At 38.0% G+C, this 24456-nt stretch overlaps 1 protein-coding gene across 3 annotated transcripts in view; it reads right to left on the reverse strand.

Moving 5' to 3' along the window:
* The window catches only part of ITPR2 (inositol 1,4,5-trisphosphate receptor type 2), a 269872-nt gene that overhangs the window by 73131 nt on the left and 172285 nt on the right, over window positions 1-24456 (reverse strand). For all 3 annotated transcript variants that reach the window (XM_084513429.1, XM_084513428.1, XM_084513430.1), the window contains 6 exons: window positions 10890-10998; window positions 9635-9822; window positions 8110-8293; window positions 7206-7462; window positions 6101-6301; window positions 3710-3820 (listed from right to left, as the gene is read on the reverse strand). In XM_084513429.1, the coding sequence (XP_084369555.1) occupies window positions 3710-3820; window positions 6101-6301; window positions 7206-7462; window positions 8110-8293; window positions 9635-9822; window positions 10890-10998 (1050 nt within the window). The remainder of the gene's footprint in view (window positions 1-3709; window positions 3821-6100; window positions 6302-7205; window positions 7463-8109; window positions 8294-9634; window positions 9823-10889; window positions 10999-24456) is intronic.

The following is a 24456-nucleotide window of genomic DNA, read 5'->3' on the forward strand; positions in this document are numbered from 1 at the left end:
CCAGGCAAGGTGCACACAGGCAATTCAAATAGTACTTTTGTGTGCAACTGAATTAAGTCTAGACTATCTCATGGGCAGCACAAAAGGAAATATCTGGTACTGAGTTTCAGAGAATGTGTGAAAATGAGAAAAATATATGAGAATGCATGAGGAGAACTCAATACAACTATATTAAGACAGCTGGATAAAGAACTGGAGGATTGTACGATTAAAAGTCAGCAGCAGAAGAAAGGAAAGATGGAAGGAGAATGGAAGAATAGAATGAGGATTCCTACATGACTGAGGAACTAGGACCTTCTAGGAGAGGAGACTGGAAGTTGAGTGAAAAGCCAGGAGAGAGAAGACTAAGCTTGCAAACACAAAAATGAGATAAGGACAAAGAACAATGGATGAGAAGATCAGACTGGGACTGGCTGAAGGATAATGGGATGCCATATGAATTTTTCCATAGCCACCCTTTTCTTTCTCAAATCAAATCAGGACTGTCCACTAGAAAGGTCTAGCCAGATTCTTCACCTTGCAATCTACATAGCGAAACTTGAGCAAATACATTGAATGGCATTGGGGGAAGGAAAAGACAGAAAGTGAGAGACTCCTAGCAGGGTGCTGCTCTGAAAAACTGGATGCATTCTGCTGCAGAGTTCGCTTACAATGGTGAGTGACCAAGTCAGTTGTGGCAGCACTGGTAGGATCTCAGAATGAGAAGGGAAGGGGACAAGACAGGCTATCAGGAAGCTTGAGAAGTAAAAAGTGGAAACAATGGAAAGAGGCCTCAGTCTATTCGTTCATGGCTGAGGAGGGCTTGAAGCCATTCCCAGTGCAGGCAATCCTTAGGGTGGAGAGAATCCTACTGCAGCTTCTGTGAAGTGAAGAAAGGTAAAGGGTGGGTTGATCTTACTACCATTAGTAGCCAGCTTCTTGCTACTGACTCTGAAAAAGTGGTGTACCTAGAAGTACAGCAAGCAGGCACATCCTCTAGATTTTTGCCCCAAAGAAGGAAATTTCTGACTCAAAAGTCACTTTCTCCTTCCCCTTCTCTATCTGATCACTTACACCTCACTTTGAGATGCTTGTTTAACCACTTGTTTCTCATTTTCTGCATGCTTTTGAGAACCATGAGACCCTGGCTTCTATTCCCAGATATCAGTGGTGAAAAGAGGTCCAATACTTTGAAAACAGAACATAAAGTTCTTCAGAACATATTAGTACTATGAAGAACCAGTCCCCAGTTGATACAAAATGGATATCTCAAATACTTCTGGCCTTCATTTTTCTTTTCCTGGGTTCCCATTTCATCTTATAGAGTACTACAAGAAAAGCCAAAACGACATTTATTAGTCTCTCTACCCTTTTCCAGGGAATTGCATGGGCTACTAGACTGACAATGTCTCTTCATCCTGCCACTACTCAGAGTGGCAGATATTGAGATCATATGCTGTACCAGGTCTTAAATACTAGTCAGCAAGAAAGGCTGGGAGGGTCATAACAAATAACAAAAGGCAGAACAGAACATTGGACATCTGTTCACTCAATGAACATTGTCTATCCTGCTCACCAAATGATTCCAAAGTCCAATGGAAAATATAATCCATGAAGATGTAATTAAATACCACATCACAAAGTATGTGCAAAACAAGGCAAATTAGGACGGTATGCGAAAATATAATTCTGCATGGCCTTTGCTTTGGTTAAAGGGGTGTGAGTTCAGTATGTAGTGTTCCATGAAAAAAGCATCTAAATGTGTTTTTATGCATGTGTGGGACTATATACTTGAAATTTTGTATTTTCACTGCAAAATCTACAACTTCTGAGTTGTCTATAAGCACTGACAGACTGCCAGGGCTAAACATTACCTGGTAAACTCAGTGCTGTATTACTTGGATGTATTGTCACTCAAAAAACCAAAGAAACAAACAAACAAAAAAAACACACACCAGTAAATTCCTAATTTGCATCTAACTCTTGACATCACATCTAGCTCAGTACTGTATCCAGTTCTGGGCTCCATAATACACAAACAATATGGACTTACAAGAACAAGTCCAGCAAAGAGCTGCTCTGTTAAATGAGTTTTCCATTAGGAGTAGCTGAGGGGAGCTGGGACTGTTCAGCCTGGAAAAGAGAGGGCTCAAGGGAATCTTATCAGTATAAAGTATTATCAAGTAAAAATACCTGATGGAAGAGAATGAAGAGGGAGCTAGGCTCTTCTCAGTAGTGCTCAGTGACAGCACAAGAGGTAATGGACACAAATTAAAACATAAATGAAATTCCATCTTAACACTCTTTTACTTTGAAGTTGGTCAAACACTGGAAGTTTGCCCAGATGGGTTGTGGCATCTCTGTCCTTGGAGATAATAAAACCCAACTGGTCACCTGCTCTAGCTGACCTTGCTTGAGTGGAGGTGTTGGACTATGTGACCTCCACATGTCCGTTCTAACTTAAATGACACTGATTTTGTAACACCATAATCAGTTCCGCAATTTGACCCTTTGATATCATTCACTACAACTTCTGCTATTTAAGTAAGTGAGGCATAAATAGTGTCCCATGAAAATGGCCAAACTGGTCATTGTAGCAATGCCAATAAACTCCAGTCTTGGGAATTAGATAGGAAAGATGTTTTACAAACATTTTTGAGTTTTGTGGTAACAGTAAATCAAAATGGCACTGGAGTGAACATAGCTAGGTCTTTACAGAGACTGAAATTTGGACTTCAAAAGAACTATCTCCAAGTTCAAAGTTAAATGTCTGCTTAAGCGTTTTGCTTGAGGAGGACTTGAATTATACTGCCATTCAAACATGTAATTACAGTTATTAAAATCATGTGTAAAACATTGTTGATTCAATGTTTCATTGTACATGATATATGGCTATATTAATTATTTTATTAGACATCCATAATGTTGCCAATATGATGCAGTGCAGCTACCACAAAGTATTTGCTGGTTTTGGGGAGGAAATAGACCATCTGCAATGGAAATACTTCATTCAGAAGGCAAGAAAAGACAATAATCTAAAGTTCTTTCTGGACGTGTTCTACCCTACTTGGCAGACAGTATAGCTGCAAAGTTTCCCTCTGCATGTGATGGCACACAGACCAGAGAAACTTATCTATGAACCTATCCAATTCTCAAGAGAATACAAAACAAAATTCAAGCAGTCCCACTCTACACTTCACCATTCCCTCAGAGAACACTGAGAAGGGAAATAAAATGTAATTTAATTTAACCACATTTTCAACTTCATTTGACATCTTAATTACAGGTCATCTGATATATATATATATTTTTTTCACAACATCTCCTTCTCAAATATTTTGTTTAAGTCCACAGAATCACAGAACTCAGTATATACAGAGAATGTCTGATGTTACATTGCCTTAACAGTATACCTGTTTATCAATCCAATGAGATTTTGTGCCCACGATGTGTACTCTTCATGCTAGCTACATCATGTCTATTTGACAGGATTCTTTAAAAAAAGCTGAGGGTGTACTCCCAAACACAACAGTTGGCCAAAAGTCCTATTGTAGAAGGACTGAAGTGGATTAAGCTGATTTGAATTCATTTGCACCACTTGTTTTTCAGGGCTGCTGAGTATATCATGCTATGATAAGACTAAGTAAATGTCAGGTCACCTAGAGCTCTTGCATAGGTATGTCTTCTTTTATTACTCAAATTTAAATAAACAAGTTTACATTTACTGTACCTTTAGCTGAAGCACCAAGTCCATGCAGTATTTGCCAAGAGGGTTTATGTCATTCAAGATGAGTGCAATTATAATATCAATCCCATTAGATTCATGGGTGGCTATGCAGGTCTAAAATAAGAGAAGAGAACAGTCATAGAGAGAGGAGGGAGACAGGGAAAGAAAAAAAGGGGTGAGGAGGGGAGAGAGAGAGAATATGCGCATCAGCAAATTTCCAAAACAAGGGTGCAAAACTTGAATGACCCTGTGATTGCAATGAACCTCCCAGCCAAAGCAGAGCAGCCTGAAAACATGACACAAGTTGTGCTGAGGAAGACTTGGTGCACAGAACTAATCCCAACACTGCCAATAGTGAGGTATACAACTGGAAAAGAAGTGGTGCAAGCTAAAATTTGCTTGCAGTGAGTCATGCAGGATTAGGCAGCAAGTGGTACAAGTTAGAGACAGCAAGCCACAGGAGCACTGCCAGATTTGGCTGGATACACACATACAAACATAAAAGACACACTTGAATCAAATTTGCACACTCAAATTCTAAATTTGCATTCAGCAACCAGCATTAATATCACTGTCTTATAGCATAACCTGTTTGCAAAGATTAAGGTTATCTACACTCATTTGGACATATGCTGCACACAAGGACATTTCTGCACACAGAAATCAAAACTGTAAATATGATCAACTGTACTTCCCCAGTGCTTTTACAGCTGGAGTTCTGGACCTTCTAAGCCACATCAATAAATGTCAGCTGTATAAGTGTATGGTATTTTTTTTCTAACAGGTTTACAGAACAATACGAAAGGAGAAGTTTTCCAGAAAGCTTGAGAGATGGAAAACAAACAAACAAACAAACAAACAAACAAAAAAAACTAACAAAGAAAACAAAACAAAAAACACCACCACCAACAAAAAAGCAGATGAAAATGACAGTGTGGAGCATTTGCCTTTGAAATACACTGAATGAGATTTGCAGTTGGTGTACACAAGCATAACTGTAATCCTGAGTGACTTCCCAGCAGCAGGTAAGACTAAATAATAAGTCTAACTAATCATTCCCTTGCATTATCAGTGTTTCTCTGTAAAGTTAGAGAACAAATTAACTTGAGAACCGTTTTTCCTCATTTCTAGTCCTGTAATTACTCTTTTTGCAAATGTTTTTCCCCATTAATTACTGGATCGAATATGACTGTTTAAAATTTAGCCCACTAAAATACTTTTACTTCTTTGCTTGTTTTTAAAGTTTTAAGTAAAGGCAGTTGATTACCAGCAACAGCGATAAAAGCACTTTGCACTTCATTTGTGCACGTTAATGAATGAGCATTAATACTCTATGTACTTCTTCAACTATTTCTACTACCAAGAATAGATTGTGTCTTTGTATTTTTGCCCACTTTGATTTTTCCATTCCTAATCCATAGTGAAAATTCTGAAATTTCATCCAGACAACTCTACTACAGTTTTGTTCTCTTCAAATCAATTACAACAGCATATAAGTACATTCTTTACTTGCCTCAGCATAGCACGATAGAGACATCTACCAACAGCCACAGTTAAAAAGCCTGCATCAAGCAAGGCACAGAACTATATATTTGATTAGAAACATGGTCTTCAGCCTCATTCATTTTCCTGCTGATATCATAATTAAAAGTGCTGATAGGTAATATAGCAAAACAGTAAGTTAAACTCTGTGGCAGTTAGGTTAAATCAGGGAAGTAAATATTAGCAAACGATATAAAAACCAAAGGCAAAATGAATGAAAGTGGAAAAACAAAACAGAACAAAAACAAACAAACAAACAAAACCATCACAGTAGTGTATGCAATGTACTTTCTACAATTGTGACTTGAAATCCAAAGTTTCATAAAGTGAGATTTAAACCATAGACCCACTGACGTAAGACATAAAACTCTCCAAAAGGACTGGAAACCCTACATGTAAGCTGACATTCTACAGGAAGAGTCTGATTTTAGTTCTGGTTCGAAATAATTTATCTGTTCTTATGCAGCTTTGACATGTTTTCAGCTTAGTCACAGTAATTGCAAGTGAACTTGTTATTAAGAACATTGAAAAGTTTATCACACACAGAATAACACAGAACTTCTAGGTTGGAAGAGACCTCAAGATCATCGAGTCCAACCTCTACCTAATGCTAACAATCCCCACTAAACCATATCCCTAAGCTCTACGTCTAAACGTCTTTTAAAGACTTCCAGGGATGGTGACTCCACCACTTCCCTGGGCAGCCTGTTCCAATGTCTAACAACCCTTTCGGTAAAGAAGTTCTTCCTAACATCTAACCTAAAACTCCCCCTTTGTGCTTATTATGATAAGCACAAAGATACCACACATTCAATTAGATACTTTTGCATCCAGCAGTTATTCAAGGCCTACCTGATTTTCATGGCATGGACCTTGGCAATATTCAGTCAAGCTTTCCAATGTCTGGTTCACAAGAGCCACGTTCCTCTCATTGATATAAAGCCCCAGTAAGCCTAGTCCACCTGTCGTGCTTCCACAGATACAGTCCAAAAACTGAAGGGTCTCACAAACAAGGTTGTAATTTGTTTTATTGTTCTGATGTCTTAGAAAATTCTTAGAAAAAAAAAAAAAGGAGAGAAAGACTGTTAGAGTCATGTCAAACACACGGTCTTTTTCATGAAATTTCTGCAAGGTACAATTTATAACCACATGATTAGTCCACCTTAGCACTGAAGTACACTACACTGTAGAAAATACATTATGTTTTAGTGCAGCAGTTGAGAACTATCATTTGATTAAGTCAGTAGAGAAAGAAGGACTTAGAAACATGAACTTTGCAAACATCTGCAAACACCTGTCTTACAGACATCCTGCATGCCTGACCCCAACCATCTGTTTATCATGATCCTTTGTTTGGGAAGTTCTTGCCCCATAGCTGGGCAGGTGGAGCAGCGCATTCAGACTGCTCCATAGCAGTGTCAGTGAAGAACAGTAGTTTAGTTCAAGGCATCCCCAGCATTACTTTCAGGGAGGCTACTGGACAGTACACTGAGGCATATTTAGAGAAAATTCATTTTGCAAAAGTTGCTAAGGGGACAGTAATTTTTACCAGAGGAACTGATAGCAGGGACTCATGTTGCATTTTGCAGCCTTTAATCATAATATCTAGGGTAAAGAGCGGTACCCAAACTTTGTCCAGAAACTTCCTGGAATCTTCAAGCCTGTGGTAAGTGACCCACCATTTGTGCAAAGAAACCATATTAACAGGAACTTTTTGAAACTTCTCAATTCCATGTGGCTATGTTAAGGTCCCCAAGCCACTCTGAGGGCATAAACATACGCTTAAACTGAACATGCAGACAGTTCTTGAAAAGGGTTATTTTATCCCTTAGGCCAAAATAATAATTTAGACACCCTTATTCTGTAACAGAAGCCAGGCACAGGCACGTTCTACTTCCTTCATGAAGTTCCAGCTCCTGCAATACTTCTTTTGCAACTCTGCTCAGAAACACTTTACCTGGAGCTCTCGGTTGTGGTTCTCACACAGCAGCTGAAGAAATCTCAGTATTGGCTGCATGATTGCAATAGCAGGACTCATTATTGCTTCTTCTGTGGACTTCTCTTCTGCATTTGCAGCATCTGTTCCTGAGCCCATAAGATCTATTTCTGGGTCCATTTCTCTTCTATATACAGAGTAAGCCTTGGATGTTGCAGAAGATGCTTCTGTTAGCTGACCTTTCATACCCTCTTTCAGATGCAGTGTTGAATCCTTCACTGAAAAGAAGATAGTTTTCCTTAATTTTTGAAGCTGTTTTCCCTTGTTTTATTAAACGGGGAAAAAAAAAAAAAAAAAAAAAAAAAAAAAGAAGAAGAAGAAGAAGAAGAAAAAACAGTAATAATGAATGCAACTTTTTCTTTTTTGGTGCCTAACTTTTTGAAGACCTCTAGGCAACTTACAAAGAATATCAAAGCAACATTCATGCAGGGATAGCATGTTCCAAATAAACCACAAACAAGAATTAAGTAGAACATTAAAACAAAAAGCCCTACTATTTCTCTTCCATATACAATAAATGATGAGAACAATGGAAAGACCACAGGGTGAGAAATCAGTTCCTGTGCTTGCTCTTGTGAAATAGCCCCATTAGCAGCAGCCTCTACTTCTGCTTCTCTAAAAATTTGGGTCTATATCTTCTACTGGTGTAAATCGTCATCGTTTCACTGACTTCATCAATGATAATTCCATGTAACCACTTTAAGATATGGGCTGCAATTTAGAGTAAAATAGGCAAATGAGGCAAATTAGTAATGATTACTGTTAAATCGTCTTGATCAATGCAAGATATTATCAGTGGTGCAATACATGCAGCTTGGATGTAATGCACTACCCTCTTCCCTCTTTTACATGGGTTCCTCCTTACCTCTCTTTTTGGGAACAGATACGGTTAGGTCACTATCATCATCTTTCTTTTTACTCCCCAAATCAATAGTGTTCACTGTCACTGTTGATCGTATCTCTTGCTGAGCAGCTTTCATGCGGTCATACAGGACTTTAAAGAATTTTTCTGACTTTTTTTGCTCCTTCAGTTGCTGGTAAGTTGAATACTGAAGAAAAAAAAAAAAAAAAGACACTCAAGCTATCCTTCTAAGAAATAAAAAACAAAACTCTACTTTTGTGAAACATATAATGAATCATTACTTCACTTACACAGAAAAAATGGTGGCCACTGCATAACTAGTTCTTTCACAAAGTGATACACAGGGCTGGTAACGAATATTGATCATAATATTTTTACATTTAGCTAAAATGGTGAACAGTATTATTTGCAATCTTTCAAATGTCACAATATTACGCTGAAATTAAAATACTTCGTGACAGTCTCCATTTCTCCAGGCATTCCGGAGTTACAATATTCCATTTATACATAATAGTGAAAGTATTTTGTATTATGTAACTACAAGGGGAACCATGAAACATCTACATTTACATGTAATGTTACAGCTTACTTAGCCTGTACACATTCTTAGTTCTTCACAGTCACAGAACTGGAATTTTAGGTTTTTAAGTCCCATCCCTTAGTATTACTGTCAAGCAGGCTGAGTACCATTTCCAGCAGTTTGCAAACCTCTGTCTCACAAGTTAAGTCCTTTTACAATTCCCTAACAATTCATTTCAGAAAGCTGCAACAACATCTCACTTCTTTAACACTTTCTGGACTCTCTGTAAGGGTGACAGATTGCACTGTCTTTTTTTACAGAATAGAGATATAGGATGGGATTCCTCTCATTTAACTTTCATAGTCTTGAAATGAGGTATAAGTTGGTTACTTAGGTTCCCTTCACAGGCAATGATGAGATAGGGAGAGATTTATGCCATCTCTCCTCTCTTATGGTATCGCTGCTGATCATAGATAGAATAAGAATAAACAGTCATCTTATTTGGCTAAAGTTGTGTAAGAGTGATATTCACAAAAACTAGAATCCATAGTTTAAAACTGGTATTTCCTATGGAATGGAATATTCCATAGACCAATTGGCCAAATGGCCAATTTTTCTCTCTGGAGATTTTGAAAAAATGCCTCAAATGTTTCCAGATTTTTTTTTTTTTGATTTTTTTTTTTGCTATTTTAAACATGAAAGTATTGGAGTATTGTAATTATTAAATTTACAATATGAACCTTGAAATATCTGGATATAATGCTCATACGGTAAAGACCTGATTAAAAGAAGCACTGTACTCCCTAGAAAAGGACAGTTGAAAAATGCTTTCTTCTACTGAAGAGTCTACACTATGAGATACTGTATAATAACAGGGCTTATTTACATCTGCATTTTAAGAATACATTTTATAGGGATAAAATTCCTACAGAACTCACTACAAGAATGTTCTTTTTATTTGTCTCCAGACTACAAAGCAACATGTGAATAAGTAAATGAAACAAGTACCTGTGTTTGTGTGTTTCCACCTTCAAGCAATGCAATACCAAGCAAAATGCCTTCTGAGAAAATTCTGTCATTTTTGGTGTTTACTATAACATCTATGACTAGTTCTGATGCACCTTCTTTATCCAGAAGGCACTGAATATCAAACATGGATACGCCAGACTTATCTGAGTCTTGTCCTGCAAATCCACCTGCAAATCAGACAAATAAATACTATGTTTGTTTCATGTGTATATGTGGAAACAAATCTATTAGTAAAAATCGCCTTATGCATACAGTAGCAATGTAATACATTTAATCTTGAAATTCTGTTTGGGACAAAATTCCCCTTGATACAAACAAGATTTTTGCGTGAAAGTACAGTGTTCAGCTCCAAGAATAAGGAATAAAACAAAACCCCAAACCGCTGTTCTAATATTCAGACAATAAAATCTGAAATAAAGTTGGAAACAACACTGCTTTGTCCACAGAATCCCCCTTTTTAATTCCACTGTTGCATACACAAAAATTTGTATGATCAGTGGTCTAAAAACACTTTTAAATCTGTTTTTCAGTCACAGGTCCAATATGTACAAGGATTGCATACCAGTAAATTCATTCTAGTTATCAGTATGACCTTCTAGCTAAATGTTTTTGTCAGTCTAATTCCTAGACCAGCAACATCATGATGTTCTGTAAGGTGTGATTTTGAGGGATTTTGTATTAACTCATTAAATCAACCATCTTTTATTATTACAGATTATCTTTCCTGCTATACACGCATTTAAACAAATGTAACTGCGTCAACTACATCAGGAAAAATATGGTACTGTTTTAAACAAAGTAGTAACAACATTTTTTTTTCACTTCACTTTTTTTTTTTTTCTTCTTATTTTTTCATGTATTAATAAAGGATCTGGAATTTCAAAAAGTTGTTTGATTTCCAGAAACAGCAGTATATTTGTACAAATGTTGCATGCTTCGCTGTTTTCCTGGATGTGAATTTACTAGCAAATGGTGTTACCAATTGGAATTGAATTGAATGATTGATTGGGGGGTGGGTTAGTTCCTACTTCAGTGCTGCCAAATGCTCATCAGCCATCTGAAACAGGTGCATGCAACTTAAAAACAGGAAAAGTCTGATACTACCTCTCTTCTAACTGGTTACAGACTTGTTTGATTTATTTACTAGCTAAATCCCTGGAGCACTTCCAATGTGCCTTTTAGGAGAAATGGTGCTGCTAGTTTTGTTTCTCTTAAATGATGTGTGTTGATTTACCTCCCACTTGTGCAGTTTTGCTGTAGCTGGCAGACAGAGGCCCATTCACACCACTTCCATATTCTCCTTTGAAGTAGCGGTATAGGAGTATTTTCCTTAAATTGTTGCCCTGTAAGAGAAAGATAAAAATAGCAGAAGAAACTACAGTAGTGGCCAGTTTCTTTTGTTTGAAAAGCAAGCTGTTTAACATTGATACATAATTTATTAAGTCTTTGCTTTATAATTTTTAAGCATACAAATGGTAAAGTTGTCCAGAAAACAAGCATCTAATGGTCTTATCTAACAAATTTCATTGCAAGAATTCTAAGATACTGTTGTAAAAGCTTTCTTTGAAGTATATTTTAAACTTATTGATTATAAATCAAATACTTCTACCTCAATATTTTTTACTGGATATCTGGAATATGTAGATTTTGAAACACATTTTACAAAGAACTAATGCTCTGTAGTCTGTGCTCTCCCCTGCCATGGCAGTACTTTCTGTTTTCTGTATCTGAATAGTATCACTCCCTTTTCTCTGATCTCATATAATCCACCTGATCATCTGAAAGAAGCCACATCACATGAAATATTAAAACAGAGATATGACATTTGATAGAAGAGCTTAAAAAGCATTCTCTGTATCTCCTTGTTCCTTTACTTCCAAAACCACAACCAGTTAATATTTGCATGCAGCTCTCTGAAGAACTTCTCTTTCATTTTGCATATGTTCTGCAACACAAGACACACTGAATTAAGAGTGGGGGTACCAACTACTTGGCGTTTTCATTTTGCCTTTGGTCTCCTGGGAACACCTGCAGTCAACACTCAGCTTTATAGAGTCATCAGGTGACAATAACTGTAGGTGTATGCACAACCTAAGATTTTATTTTAAAAAAAGTATGGGCAAGGCCTCTGATGATTACCACAGAAGGAGAAAAATCATTCATTTCAACAGTTAGCAGAAAAATGAGACTACTTCTTCCTTACATTTACTCACCTACTGTCTTTAATGAAAAACAGGTCTTAAAAATATGTGCACCAGAAGCATTCTCAGTATTTAGCAGCTCATCAGCACCTGCATGTTAGTGTGATCATCAACTTTTCAATTAATTCACCACCATTATCACCACAGGCACCAGGAACCAAGCAGCGGGGAAGTAATGCCCAGAGATACCTCAGAAAGCACTATCCACACACATCTCTGTCAACTTAGCAGTATTTCCAAAGGCAGGCACATGCCACTTCATGGTTTCATTGCTTCACGTACCTCAAAAACAATGGGCTTGTCCACCTCAAACAGGTATCAGAATGCAATATTCTGTATATGTAGGTTGACAATGCAAAACATTCTTTCCTAGTTCTCACATTCTGATGTTTTCATTTGATAATAGTCTATACAAAGTTCTCTCGATCAGCCAAGAAAATTGCAAGACCCATATTAAAAAAATCAAAAGCCATAAACACAATAGCTGCAAGAAAAATAAAAGCATCACCTACACATCTGCAGTGCCAAGGAATTTATTAGGTGAATTTTTCAGGTAAGCTTAAGCCAGCTGTGGTCTACATTACAGAGGAAGACCAAGAACCAGAAATCTCTGAGGACCACACATGGCGACAGATTCTTTCACAGCCTAGTTTGCAATGGGGTTTAACCCTGCATGCATGGGCAAAATACACTAGGGTAGCTCATAAGAAATTTCAAGATTTCTAAGTGTGCCACCTTCTGCTCAACATCCTGTCCCTAGTCGTGACCTAACTTCAGTGTCTTACAGGAAAGTGAACCTCCCACATCTCATAAAGAAGCCAAACATATTACTGAAGAAGTGAGAAACATGGACTAAGAACAGGGATAAAGTCTTTTCAAACTCTCTCAGGTGTATATATCACAGAATCATGAAACCGTGTCATACAAATAGGATCAAAGAGGAGAAACTCTTCATAACACTGGACCAGGACCCAGAAATAGGCACTGCATTGAGATATGCTTTTAATAAGAAAGGCTGGTATTTGCCATACCATTGGCTTAACCACTAAGCTTGAGTCAACATCCTAAACCAGCAGTCTACGCAGTTTGTTGTTGACTAACAGAGCACCATGGTAAATTATATAAACAGCCACAGTACGGTCATGGGAAGAAACACCAAAAACCATCTATATAGTGTTAAAAATAACACCCATGGTCACAAGTTTTATTGTTCAATCAAAACAGCCTTTATTTTATCAGGAAGAATGTTAAAGACCATGAAATAGCATTTGACTAATAACCTGAATGATATAGTGCTTGGGTCTTTTTGCCTGGTAAAAAGTAACATTTGGACATTTGGCATATCTCAGATCTTTTTTCCTGCCTTGCTACCTTCAAAGACAACAGGAGGAGCAGTAATAAGAATACATTTCTCCAGCTGGCTATGGAATGAGGAATCTTGCCCTGATTGTACCCAAACTAAGGCATGGACTTCATTTCTTGCTCCAAGTCTTCATTATAAGGATTCCTGCTCTCTCTTCCTCCCTTTGTCTCTCTCTCAACCTCCCGTGAATCCAGACAACACTTTCAGTTCTCAGAAGCCCGTCAAAAGTCAAGGGCATTGTGCTTGAAAAGCAGGAATGGAACCTCTGCTTTGCCTGACAGTTGTGTCAGAAATGCACCCTCAGTCTCAGCCCCACATTTGCAAGCTCCCTTGTGATGACCTTGGGCAGCCATGCGACTTCCCCAAGTCATTAAGTTTCTTGTGAAATTTAGCTGCCACTACAAAGAGCGGAAACGGTTTTTCTGCAGCCCAGCAACATGTACTGGAGGTGAGGAATGCACAAATGCTTACACAATGTATCAGAAATGCGAGTCACCCCCAGTGCATGATGGCGTGAGGCACCATGCTAGAAAATGCTGAAAAGACCCTGCTCACAGAACATGTGCTGATACTGCTGGTGTGGGTGCCTGGGTATGCTTCTATGGGAATGGCAAAAAACACAGTAAAGAACTGCCCCATCAGGTGGATGAGACAAACTGCTACCAGGGCAAGCAAGACAGCCATGTCGCTGATGTCCTTGTAAACAATTTCCTAACTTAGTACACCCACAAAATTAACATTGCCCGAAAGCAAATGAGTGCAACAGTAGTATGAATAAGCAGTTTGCAGCAACCATTACTGACACTCACATTACTGAAGCAGAGGTCAAAAATAAAAGCACACTAGGCAGCACAGTGCTGCCTTCCCTTGACTATGTTTCTTCACACAACAGAAGTCCTGGTCTTCCAAGCTGAATCTCTCCCCTGCTGGCTACAATAAACTTTTCTTTATACCTCTTATTAGGGTATGGAAATGGTATGTAAACATTACTCAGCTGACTGCAATTCTTCTATAATAGCTAGAACATTGTATAGCCCTGAAAAAAAAAAACACAATGAAACATAACAGTCTTATTGTTACACATGAATACCACGGCATTGTCTCTAACAAAAGCTAGGATAAAGACTGAGGACACAAGAAAGCAACAACTGGTTATTGTTGCAGTTTAAAATAGCTAGGGATTGACAAACAAAAGTTTCCAATAGGGAAAAATTACTCCAATAGGAACACGTAGACACAAACAAGTTACGTTTTTCTCAGTCCATATTTCATTATACTAGTTGGTCTTTAAACTTTATACAGTCCCCTGTATAACTGTGCCAGAATTATTTGTCCTGCCTCATACAACTTGCAGACTGCATAAGGAATTTGAATGATACGTTATAGTCTGTGATCTCTATAGGTCTGGGGAGATCTATGGTCTATAGGTCTGGTCTATAGGTCTGGGGATCTCTTCTGGTTTTCACTTACATTAAAATAATGAGGTGGAAATGTTCAAATCAGTGACAACACAGAAAAGGCAGTCATGTCCAACAAATATTTCTCTTACACAGTGGATGATGTGACTATATTCCTGTATTAATCCAGCTGGATGCATGAATGTTAGGCACATTAAATCTTCAGATTTCAATAACTTGTAGCCAAATATTACAGAGGAGCTGAACAAAAATTACAGAGGAACAGAAACAAAATCACAGAGAACTAAGAGAAATCTAGTGTGCCATGACACTCTTAGAAAATGTAATCAGGATGACCTAGATAAAATATAAACTGTGAGTTTGGTATCAATTCTGGGCAAAACAAAGGAATGGATGATTTTGAGCTCCATTAACACATAATTAAAGCAAGGTACTATAAATCAGCAGTAGTTATAATATCATGTCATAATAATTGCCTCACTATGAGTTTAAGAGAAATAGACCTTTTCCAACTTCTGTTGATTATCTTCTGTGTTTTTGCTCATGGTGAAAATATCACTCTGGTGACATCTGATAAAGTGCTGGTGTGACACAATCCTGTAAGGCCAATTTTTTTATTGAAAAATTACAGTGCTATAGCCCCACAATGATACGTACTAAATGCATTAACAGCTATGACAGAATTCAATTTGCAACTTAAAGCAAGAAAACATAAACTAGTGCACAGACTTAAGTTGAGCCAGGGGAGTTTTAGGTTAGATGTTAGGAAGAACTTCTTCACTGAAAGGGTTGTGAAGCATTGGAACAGGCTGCCCAGGGAAGTGGTGGAGTCACCATCCCTGGAAGTCTTCAAAAGACGTTTAGATGTAGAGCTTAGGGATATGGTTTAGTGGGGACTGTTAGCGTTAGGTCAGAGGTTGGACTCGATGATCTTGAGGTCTCTTCCAACCTAGAAATTCTGTGATTCTGTGATTCTGTGACTTGTAATGGGCAACTCAGAAAATATTTATTGTCTGCTTGATTTTTATTTTTGAATCAAATGGGAGAATATAGAATATAATCCTTAAAAGCTTTTTCAAAGGACACAAAAAGAAAACTCGGATGAGGTCAGGTCACTGATAAACAGTTTAGGCATCATTCATTAAACTGAGTAGAAGTAAACAATGTGAGTCTCACAATGTCCAGATCTTTTTATGTCTAGTTACAAATATAGTGACAATAGAATAAAGAGCATCATAAAATATAAGACTCTTCTCTAGGAGGATATGACTCTAAGGAAGAACTGAAGTCTTTGGACAAAAATCAGCAGAATGATATCTCCCAAAATCACATGATTCTGGCAATTACAACCAGAGCTATTGAGAAGGATTTGTGAAACTACCTTACTTCTCTACATGCAGAGGCATGTTACTGTAGGAATTCTGCATCAAAAGAAGAATGCTGACAAATTGGATTAGGTTTGGAGAAGCTCTACAAGAGAGATTAGAAAATAATACATGCCTTCTCTTCAGAAATTCAAGGCTTTCAATCTTCTGAGCTTATCAGTCTATATATGAACTACATGAACTCTGTTTCTGACTATCTGCATGAGAAATCTGATAATGGATGACTTCAGCCTACAAGATAAAGGTGTAAGATGCAATGGTGAGAAGCTAGTAAAGAGGTAGAAAGGGCTGATTTTTTCCATTCGTGGGTTACTATTGTCCGTCCTCCCCATCCCCCAATCCCCCCCATCCTCCTTCCTGCAAGAGTAAATGCATTTAGCTATTGGAACATCTTATGAAGAGGTGTGATAGAGTCTCTATTGCTCACAGTTACTAAATCATGACTGGGAGGGTTCCCAGACAGAGACTATTTGAAGATCTTGTGGTCTACATTAGGAGAACAAGCTGGGTGACAAAAAATATGTCATTCACATAATCTATGAAGATAACATGCCACCTTTTCCTGTAGTAAATATAGATGAGGTTTGAAGCCTGACTTTCTATGAAGATTGTTTAAAAAAACCACCTACATGTTTCTTCTCATCATTTATAAATGAAATTTCTGTTTTGCTTGATCTGAGTGTCTGCTGTGGGATGATTTTTTGTTGTTTTTTGCCCATTTTTATACTACTTTGTTCCTTTATTTCCTTTGGCAATGAAATACAGTAAGGGGAAGGATGAGGAAGATGACATAGACATCATCTCAGCTCCAAAACGGATCAACGGGCATACAGCTACCATGTGCACAGTGTTACACAAGCATGTGCTTAGAACAGAACCTTGCAGTCTGAACTCCTCCTATAACCTCAAAGTAGAAATATGCTGTCTTCATGACGCCAGCAACTTCCAGGGGGCTTACGGGGTTGGGGAGGTTGTTTGCTTTGGGCGTTGTTTGTTTGTTTTTACACAGAGTGAGCATTTTCCTAGTTTTGATCTTTTATAGCAATATCTTACAACAACCAACTGATAGTTGAAACTGATATATTTTCACCAATAAAATATGACACCCAAGAGAAGAGTTACTTGTACACTGGGGCATTTATTCACTCTTAGGAAAAAGCACTTTAAAAAATGAGGTTAGGTCCAGCTGGTGTCCAGCTTTGCTTCCACTAAAATCAATGGGAGCTTTGCCAGCAACTTCAGTAGGAGAAGGAATAGACACGTACTTTGCCTGGCAAAAGTTGTTATACAACTTTACAAAAGGGGGAAAAAAAATGTGCCAGACTTCATGACACAGTTCTCCTACGAGAGCAGAACTGGCCACCCACACCTCTCAGCTGTCTCTCATTAGGCAGAGACGCCCCACATTTTAAATGTGCCATTGTTCAATACTACACAAATCTGGTATTAATCCCACTTGTCTTAATACAACTTGCCTACATCACAAATGCTAACTGATAAACCCAGGGTTGTAACTAGTGCAGAGATACATTGACGGTCAGATAAAAAGAAGAACCACAAGCATGACCTTTCTCTAAACCACGCTACAGTGGTTTAAAAAAGTAGTTGTTTTTTTTTTTTCCATCTTTCAGTTGTCCTTTGCAATTCCAGGTTCCACATAAAGCTGGAAGCTGAAGTGCCAGAATATTGCAAAACAAATGCTATTGCCAGTCTATTTTAAACATGGATAGTGAAAAGAATACTGGATACATTGCAGGAAAACCATTTTTTGCCTGGTAACTGTCCAATTTTGCAACCTGAAGAAGCTCAGGAAAATGGCATATTAAAAGAAAGATTATTTTTTTGGCAGTATCTCTAAAAAGTGTCTCCACTATGAATACAGCAGTAGATGAAAACAGTTTGGATTAGTGAAAACCTCAGCATTGGCACATTCTGATTTAGATTTTTTTAAAATTCAGTTTAATTTTGTGTAAGATTTTTCTACTGGGCCATAAAATATTAACTGTCAAATGTTTATTTTGTTGTCCAAATATACGATCTCTAAATACAGTCATAACGTTTATAAACATGGAACAAGTCTTTGTTATAGCCAAGTATTTCTGTTAATATCTCTCACTTTTTCTGTTGCTCATTTGGTTACATGGTTTCCATCTGTGGTCATAATGTGCAAAACTGATAGTTTTTGCACGTATGTATTTTTTCCTTTGCAACGTTGTCTTGTACAAGACAAAGCATTGAGGCATACAATAAACCAAGTTCTCCACCACTGAAAGAAAGCAATGTAAGATTTGACTGTGATTATTCAGAAGCATTAATGACTGTAGCATCAATAATGTACTGCAGAAAAAGACCAAATCTGAAAAGCATAATTTTCAAAGACTAAAATTATCTAACTCTTGCAGAGGGCAAACTTTCAAAGTGATGCACAGGGAGTTATGCACCTATTATTTGTTAACAGGATTTCTGTGTGGAACTCTCCATGCTCTCCAAGGAAAATTTACCCCTAAATGTCCTAATGTAACTATTTACAAACACAGACACTTAATTTCCAGATGCATACTTATGAATACTACGGTGCTTTGATGTTTTAAGAGCAATTTGAAATAGGTAGCTAGAGAAAAATAATAAAAGTGGCCAAAAAGTACTTTCATTACATTATTTTGTTTCACTGTGTTGCTATTGTGTTGAACTACAAAGACAAAGCACTACAGATACCTGATTTACTAGATAAGGCGTGCATTGCAGACATACTGCCTATCCTATTTGAATTAGGTATGCTATCTACACATTTGCTAAAACAGGTTATCAGGATTATTTTTTAATTCAGATTACCAGGCCTCTTGAATGCTTTCAGTGGACTTGCTATTAGTTTTTGATCCATTAAACACCAAATGACTACCTTCTGGTTTGGGGTTTTATTGTGGATATGCCATTGACAAGTATCACCTTCTTGGATATACACAAATGCTCCCAGTTAATCCTATTCACTTTGCAAGAGCTGCTCCGTATGTAACTTTTTAATTATTATTAATAATAATTAATATTAAAAGGAACCAATTCTCAGCATTTACTACCTTAAAAAATCTCCTGCTCTCCTCTGCACTGGTGCAGTCTCACCTCAAGTACTGTGTACAACTTTGGACACCACTATATAAGGCCATAAAACTATTAGTGTCCAAAGGAGGGTGACAAATGTGGTGAAGGGTGTAGAGGGCAAGACGTATGAGGAGCACTTGAGGTCCCTTGGTTTGTTCAGCCCAGAGCAGAGCAGGCTGAGGAGAGGGCTCATGGCGGCCTGCAGCTCCCTCACGAGGGGAGCGGAGGGGCAGGCGCTGAGCTCTGCTCCCTGGGGACAGCGACAGGACCCAAGGGAACGGCATGGAGTTGGGACAGGGGAGGGTCAGGCTGGGGGTTAGAGAAAGGTTCTGCACCCAGAGGGTGGTCAGGCACTGGGACAGGTTCCCCAGGGCAGTGGTCACGGCACCGAGCCTGCTGGAGTTCAAGAAGCATTTGGACAATGCACTCAGACATGGGGTCTGGTTTTGGGTGGTCCTGTGTGGAGCCAGGAGTTGGACTTCATGATCCTTGTGGGTCCCTTCCAACTCGGGATAGTCTATGATTCTACAAAAATAATCATGAGATGGGTGTCTTGTCTCAAAACAATCCCAAGACCTTACCAAAAACAACCATTTTTCCTCCAAGGCCACTCATTCCTGCCTGAATACTACAACACCCAGTACATGTAATTGCCAGAATCTCTCGTACAATTTACAGCTGCGCTTTTGACAGTGATCATCAACCTTAGCTATATAGATCCCTAGAAGTGCTGTTTTCTTGAACTTTAGGCATTAAGGAGAAATCCAAGTGAGCGTGTGCATGCATGTCTGCCTCTAAGTACACTTGCATTTTTAGGTGCCTAAAGACTGTACAAAACTAGGCCTTAAACAGTGTAACAGGAAAGATCTGAAATGACTTTAACTTCTTGAAAGGCCAACATACAAAGGCGGGCCAAGGGAGTTTGCAATACTACAGTTCGGCACCGACCGAAGCCACTGCAAAGGAAAACAGCTGGACAAAGCAGATTTAGGCAGCTCTTATCCAAGAAGCAAAACTGAAGCAGCTAAAGGAAGTCTACCTTGGGGCAGTTCAGGACAGCAGCAATATTTAAACAGCCAATGTTATCAACAGTATATGGAAACACAGCCTTAGCATCCACCTTGCTGGAAAATGAGCACACATTAACTCAAAAGAATAGCCTGGATGGGGTCAAGATACATTATGAGATGGCCTAAGTGCTATTTGCAATGATAGGCAGATTCTCCCTTTGCTCTATACTGCACAGCATGGCAAAGAAAACAAAATATCTTCCTCCATTTTTATGCTGAAGAGAACAATTCCCACCTCAAGCAAAGCCAGCTACTGCCCTGATGGTACTCTCTCTCAAAAAACAGGAGGTATTTCAGACAAACAAAAAAGTAAAGCTAAGTTAGACACAATACAAATCTAGCCCTTGGTCTTTATTAGCTATCCATCTTGACAGGGGTGATTTGAAAATATTTTAATTAATTCAATGTTCTCTGGTTTAAAAGAATAAAAAAAAAAACCAACACCTTAGTAGTTGGAACAATTTTCCAGTAACCTTAATCGGGAATTTTCTTTAATTGTTAATTCTCCAATTGTATTATCCTTTTCATGATGGCTGGCACTTTAACTTCAACACCTAGAATTGTGTGCTTGTATGAAAATTCTGTTTAGCATAAAAAACAAACAAACAAACAAAAACTACACACACAGACACACTAAGATTTTGGGTGCTCCAGGTTCCAGGAAAAGTACATGAAAATGTGAAATCTGTGTGGCAAAAAACAGAGGACTAAAAGAACAAAAACTAAAAACAAACAAACAAACAAACAAACAAAAAACACAATATGCTGTTGTGTTTTTGATCATTAAGAAACCAAACCAAAGTAGTTTCATTTTTAGGAGCCTGACTCATGACTTCAATTGCCAGAGGAGGTAAATATCAGGTAAATATTAAGCAACCTTCTTCAGCAGATTTGTTGATTCTATGTGCTAGGAGGAGCTCAGATCCTTACTTCTAACTCTCAGCAAGAACACAGTCACTGACACTTAGCTATAGTAACGCACCACATCTCTTCTTCCTCATTCAGCGGCTCAGCAAATCTGTGTATCCACTGTCAGCAAAGGAGCCCAAGTAACTATGAATTAATGATGATCCAGAATTATGAAATAAGGCCAGCCCAGAAGGGAAAGACCCCTTCAGAAAGTATTAGAAATGGCAATCTCACAAGTAAAATGAACTTCTTTAAGATCTGAGCTCTGTTGCTGTTCTGGCAAAGGCTGTGCTTCCACGTGGAAGAATTGGACTCTATGATGACCTCAACACTGAAATCCTTGGGAGGCCGGAAAAAAGCATTTGGCAAGTTTATTCTCCAGGAACAAAGACTGATTTGCCCTTCTTGATTCAGACACTATGCTAGCCTAACGTACTTCAACTCCCATTAATGCTATTAACATATTAAGCACCTGTACAGGGGCAATCAGGGTATACTTGTGCTTTTACCTGTGGATTCACAAAACTGCAGTGACTGGATGCTGGAATTGGTCTTTCTTGGCATATCTAAAGTTCTTTAATAGAACTTCCCTTCCAAAGGACAAATGTTCTGATTTTTGAAGGCATCTTTTACTAGGAAAAACTCTTTCAAAGCAGTTCTCAATCTTCCCTTTTAAATTAGAGGCCAATATTAGCCTTTCTACTCTTGGAGTCTAAGATTTCATCAGTTCAAACAAATAGACCTAATAGCATCCTTTGAAGAGTGCTATGGAAATAATTCTGACTTTGCGTAACACTGCAGCAGAAGTTTCATAAACCATTTCTATTAGCCAAAGCTGCTGAATGAAACTGAAACATTGTTAACAGAGTAACATTTTGGTTTTAATAACTTTCAGAGGTGTATTAGCTGTCATGATAGATTTCAATAGCTTCTTAGCTGTCTTTTTATTTTAGGAGCAACAGCAATTTCTAAATGCTAAGTTTCACAAGATCAGGGAAAAAGTTCTCTTCCAGTTTGAACAGAAAAAAAGACACATTCAAGCACCTCTAGAACTGGTTGAAAAACATGACCAAATTTGCTCAAAATTAAATCAGCTGTTCAAAGTTAGAGAAGACAAAGAGACACATTTTCATGAGACCGTCGCAGCTTTTTACATTCCCACTACTAAAAGACAGATTCATGTTTATATAAAATTAAATACGCAAGCTGTTCACCCATAATATTAAATTGCCCCTTTATATTTAATATTTGTTAAAATTGCTGAGTTATTTATGACAGAGATAAGACTGCTGCACATGTGCAGTAGCTGTTTCATCATAATATATTTTAGTATACATTTATTATGAAGGTCTTGCCATTATAGTGCCTAAATTTCTATTGCTTCCAAGGAGAAATATATTAACACTGGAACGTTCCTACATGCACAGCAGGTAGCTATGGAAATAGAAAGTCATATGCTTCTTTAGTGCTGTTAAGTAAAGCATACATTGAAGATGAGCCTGGAGAAAACCTGCTCTGGAGGTCCTGTAACTGTTTGCAATTTTTTCTACTGTGTTTCAAGAGTGCTGATATCCTCACTAATGACATCTGTCTGACAAATGGCATGCAACATCCCAACATTAGAACTCAATGGCATTATGAAAACCAAGACGAACTTAACCGTTCCAATGTCTAGAAATTAGACTATACGTGCCTACCAACAAATTAGTGTTTCAAATTAATTACAAAACAAAATTCACTAGCAATCTTAGGGGCTACATAATTGACAGTTTAGTGATTTCTGTGATTTCAGTTTTCTGATTATTAGTAAAACAAAACAAAACCCTCTATCCTGAATGCAGTATTGCTGGTGCACTTAATTAGTATATCTCTGTGAAGACCTCAATAAAGTTTGAATGGGGTGGGAAACAGTATAAACAAAATTAGTGCCTTAAATTAGGTCAATGGTATATATAGCTTTATCTGAAGTTCTGTGTCTACAGCAGGTTGCTATCTTCCAGCAGGCTCAGAGAAGTGCTGGGAGCACAGATATATCTGTCATATTAAAGATTGAGATTGCTCACATTGGAAAAGAGATGAAAAGATGTGATAGTACAGCAAAGTATGAGTGGTAAGTGGTCAGGAATTCCTGTTGCCTCTCTCACACAGGATGGGGCCTTTAGCGGCATCCAGAGATGGTCAATGAAAAAGTGATAAAGAAATACTTTTAACCCACACATAATTAGATGGCAGAACTCATTACCATGGGAAGTCACCGAGACCAAGAATTCAGCAAGACTCAAGGAGAATGTGGGCATTCCTACAGACAACAAGCAAAACCAATTACAATAGAAATGTTAAAAAAAAACAACTATGGGAAAGAAGACAAAATCTCATGCTTTAGGGGCCACAGATTTATGATCTTACTGTTAAGGACTATCCCAAGACTTCAGGAAGAATAGAAAACTTCAATTCTGCCTACAGTGGGGATTCTTAGACCTTCTTCTGAAGCATCTGGTGATGGCCACACAGAGAGACAGAACTCTAATCCCCTGGTCTGATCTTCTTTGGCAATCCTCATGTGTTTAAAAGAGAACATGAAGTATAACAAGTCTATTTGTACTGGATCCAAGAACTAGTGCAGTGCACTGTAGATTCAAGAGAAGAACTGTTTTTATTAAATCTCCAATGAGGAGACACCCAGAGCAGAACGTTACAGTGACCCAAAACACTGTCTGAAACTCTACATTGTACAAGAGAAAAAAAAAAAAAAAAGAATTGCCATTCAATAGAGTACATTAACGATGAAATCCTCACACGTAAAATGTCTGCATTTCATCTCTCAGTCTTCATCTTTGCTTAGGAACATAATACTGCTGTATACAAAAACAACGACAGGTAGAAGCCACTTCAGCTTTTGAACAAAAGGCAGCTTCTTAGAGAGAAGCTCTAGGCTCCTCTCTTCGGTGAGACGTTGTACAGGAGTTGACCTGGGTACCCATGTTCATTTGCTCAGCCAGGTAACTCTTCAGATTTGTCCTTCTACCACCCACAGCTCATTTTTCTGCTCTTGTAGTAACAACGTCCAAAATACTTCATCTTCTTAGACACTAAAGAATGCCTTTGCATGGCAGAGACAGCCAGAGTATCAGACATCTCAGTACTGATGACAGCCTATGAACACCAGATCCCTTATTTAGCCCTAAATAACACTGCCCAGAATGTCACCATTATTTAGTCCCTTTGATTAATTACAAATTTGCAATGACTTCGTTACATAAATTGGTTTCCTATACATATTAAGTGCCTTTCTATCTCCCTGTGACTCCACTTTTTCATGAAATGTCTTTTTGGCTGCTAAGGATCGAATGTCACTTAGG

The sequence above is a fragment of the Aythya ferina genome (assembly GCF_964211825.1).
Source record: "Aythya ferina genome assembly, chromosome: 1".
Taxonomy (NCBI): domain Eukaryota; kingdom Metazoa; phylum Chordata; class Aves; order Anseriformes; family Anatidae; genus Aythya; species Aythya ferina.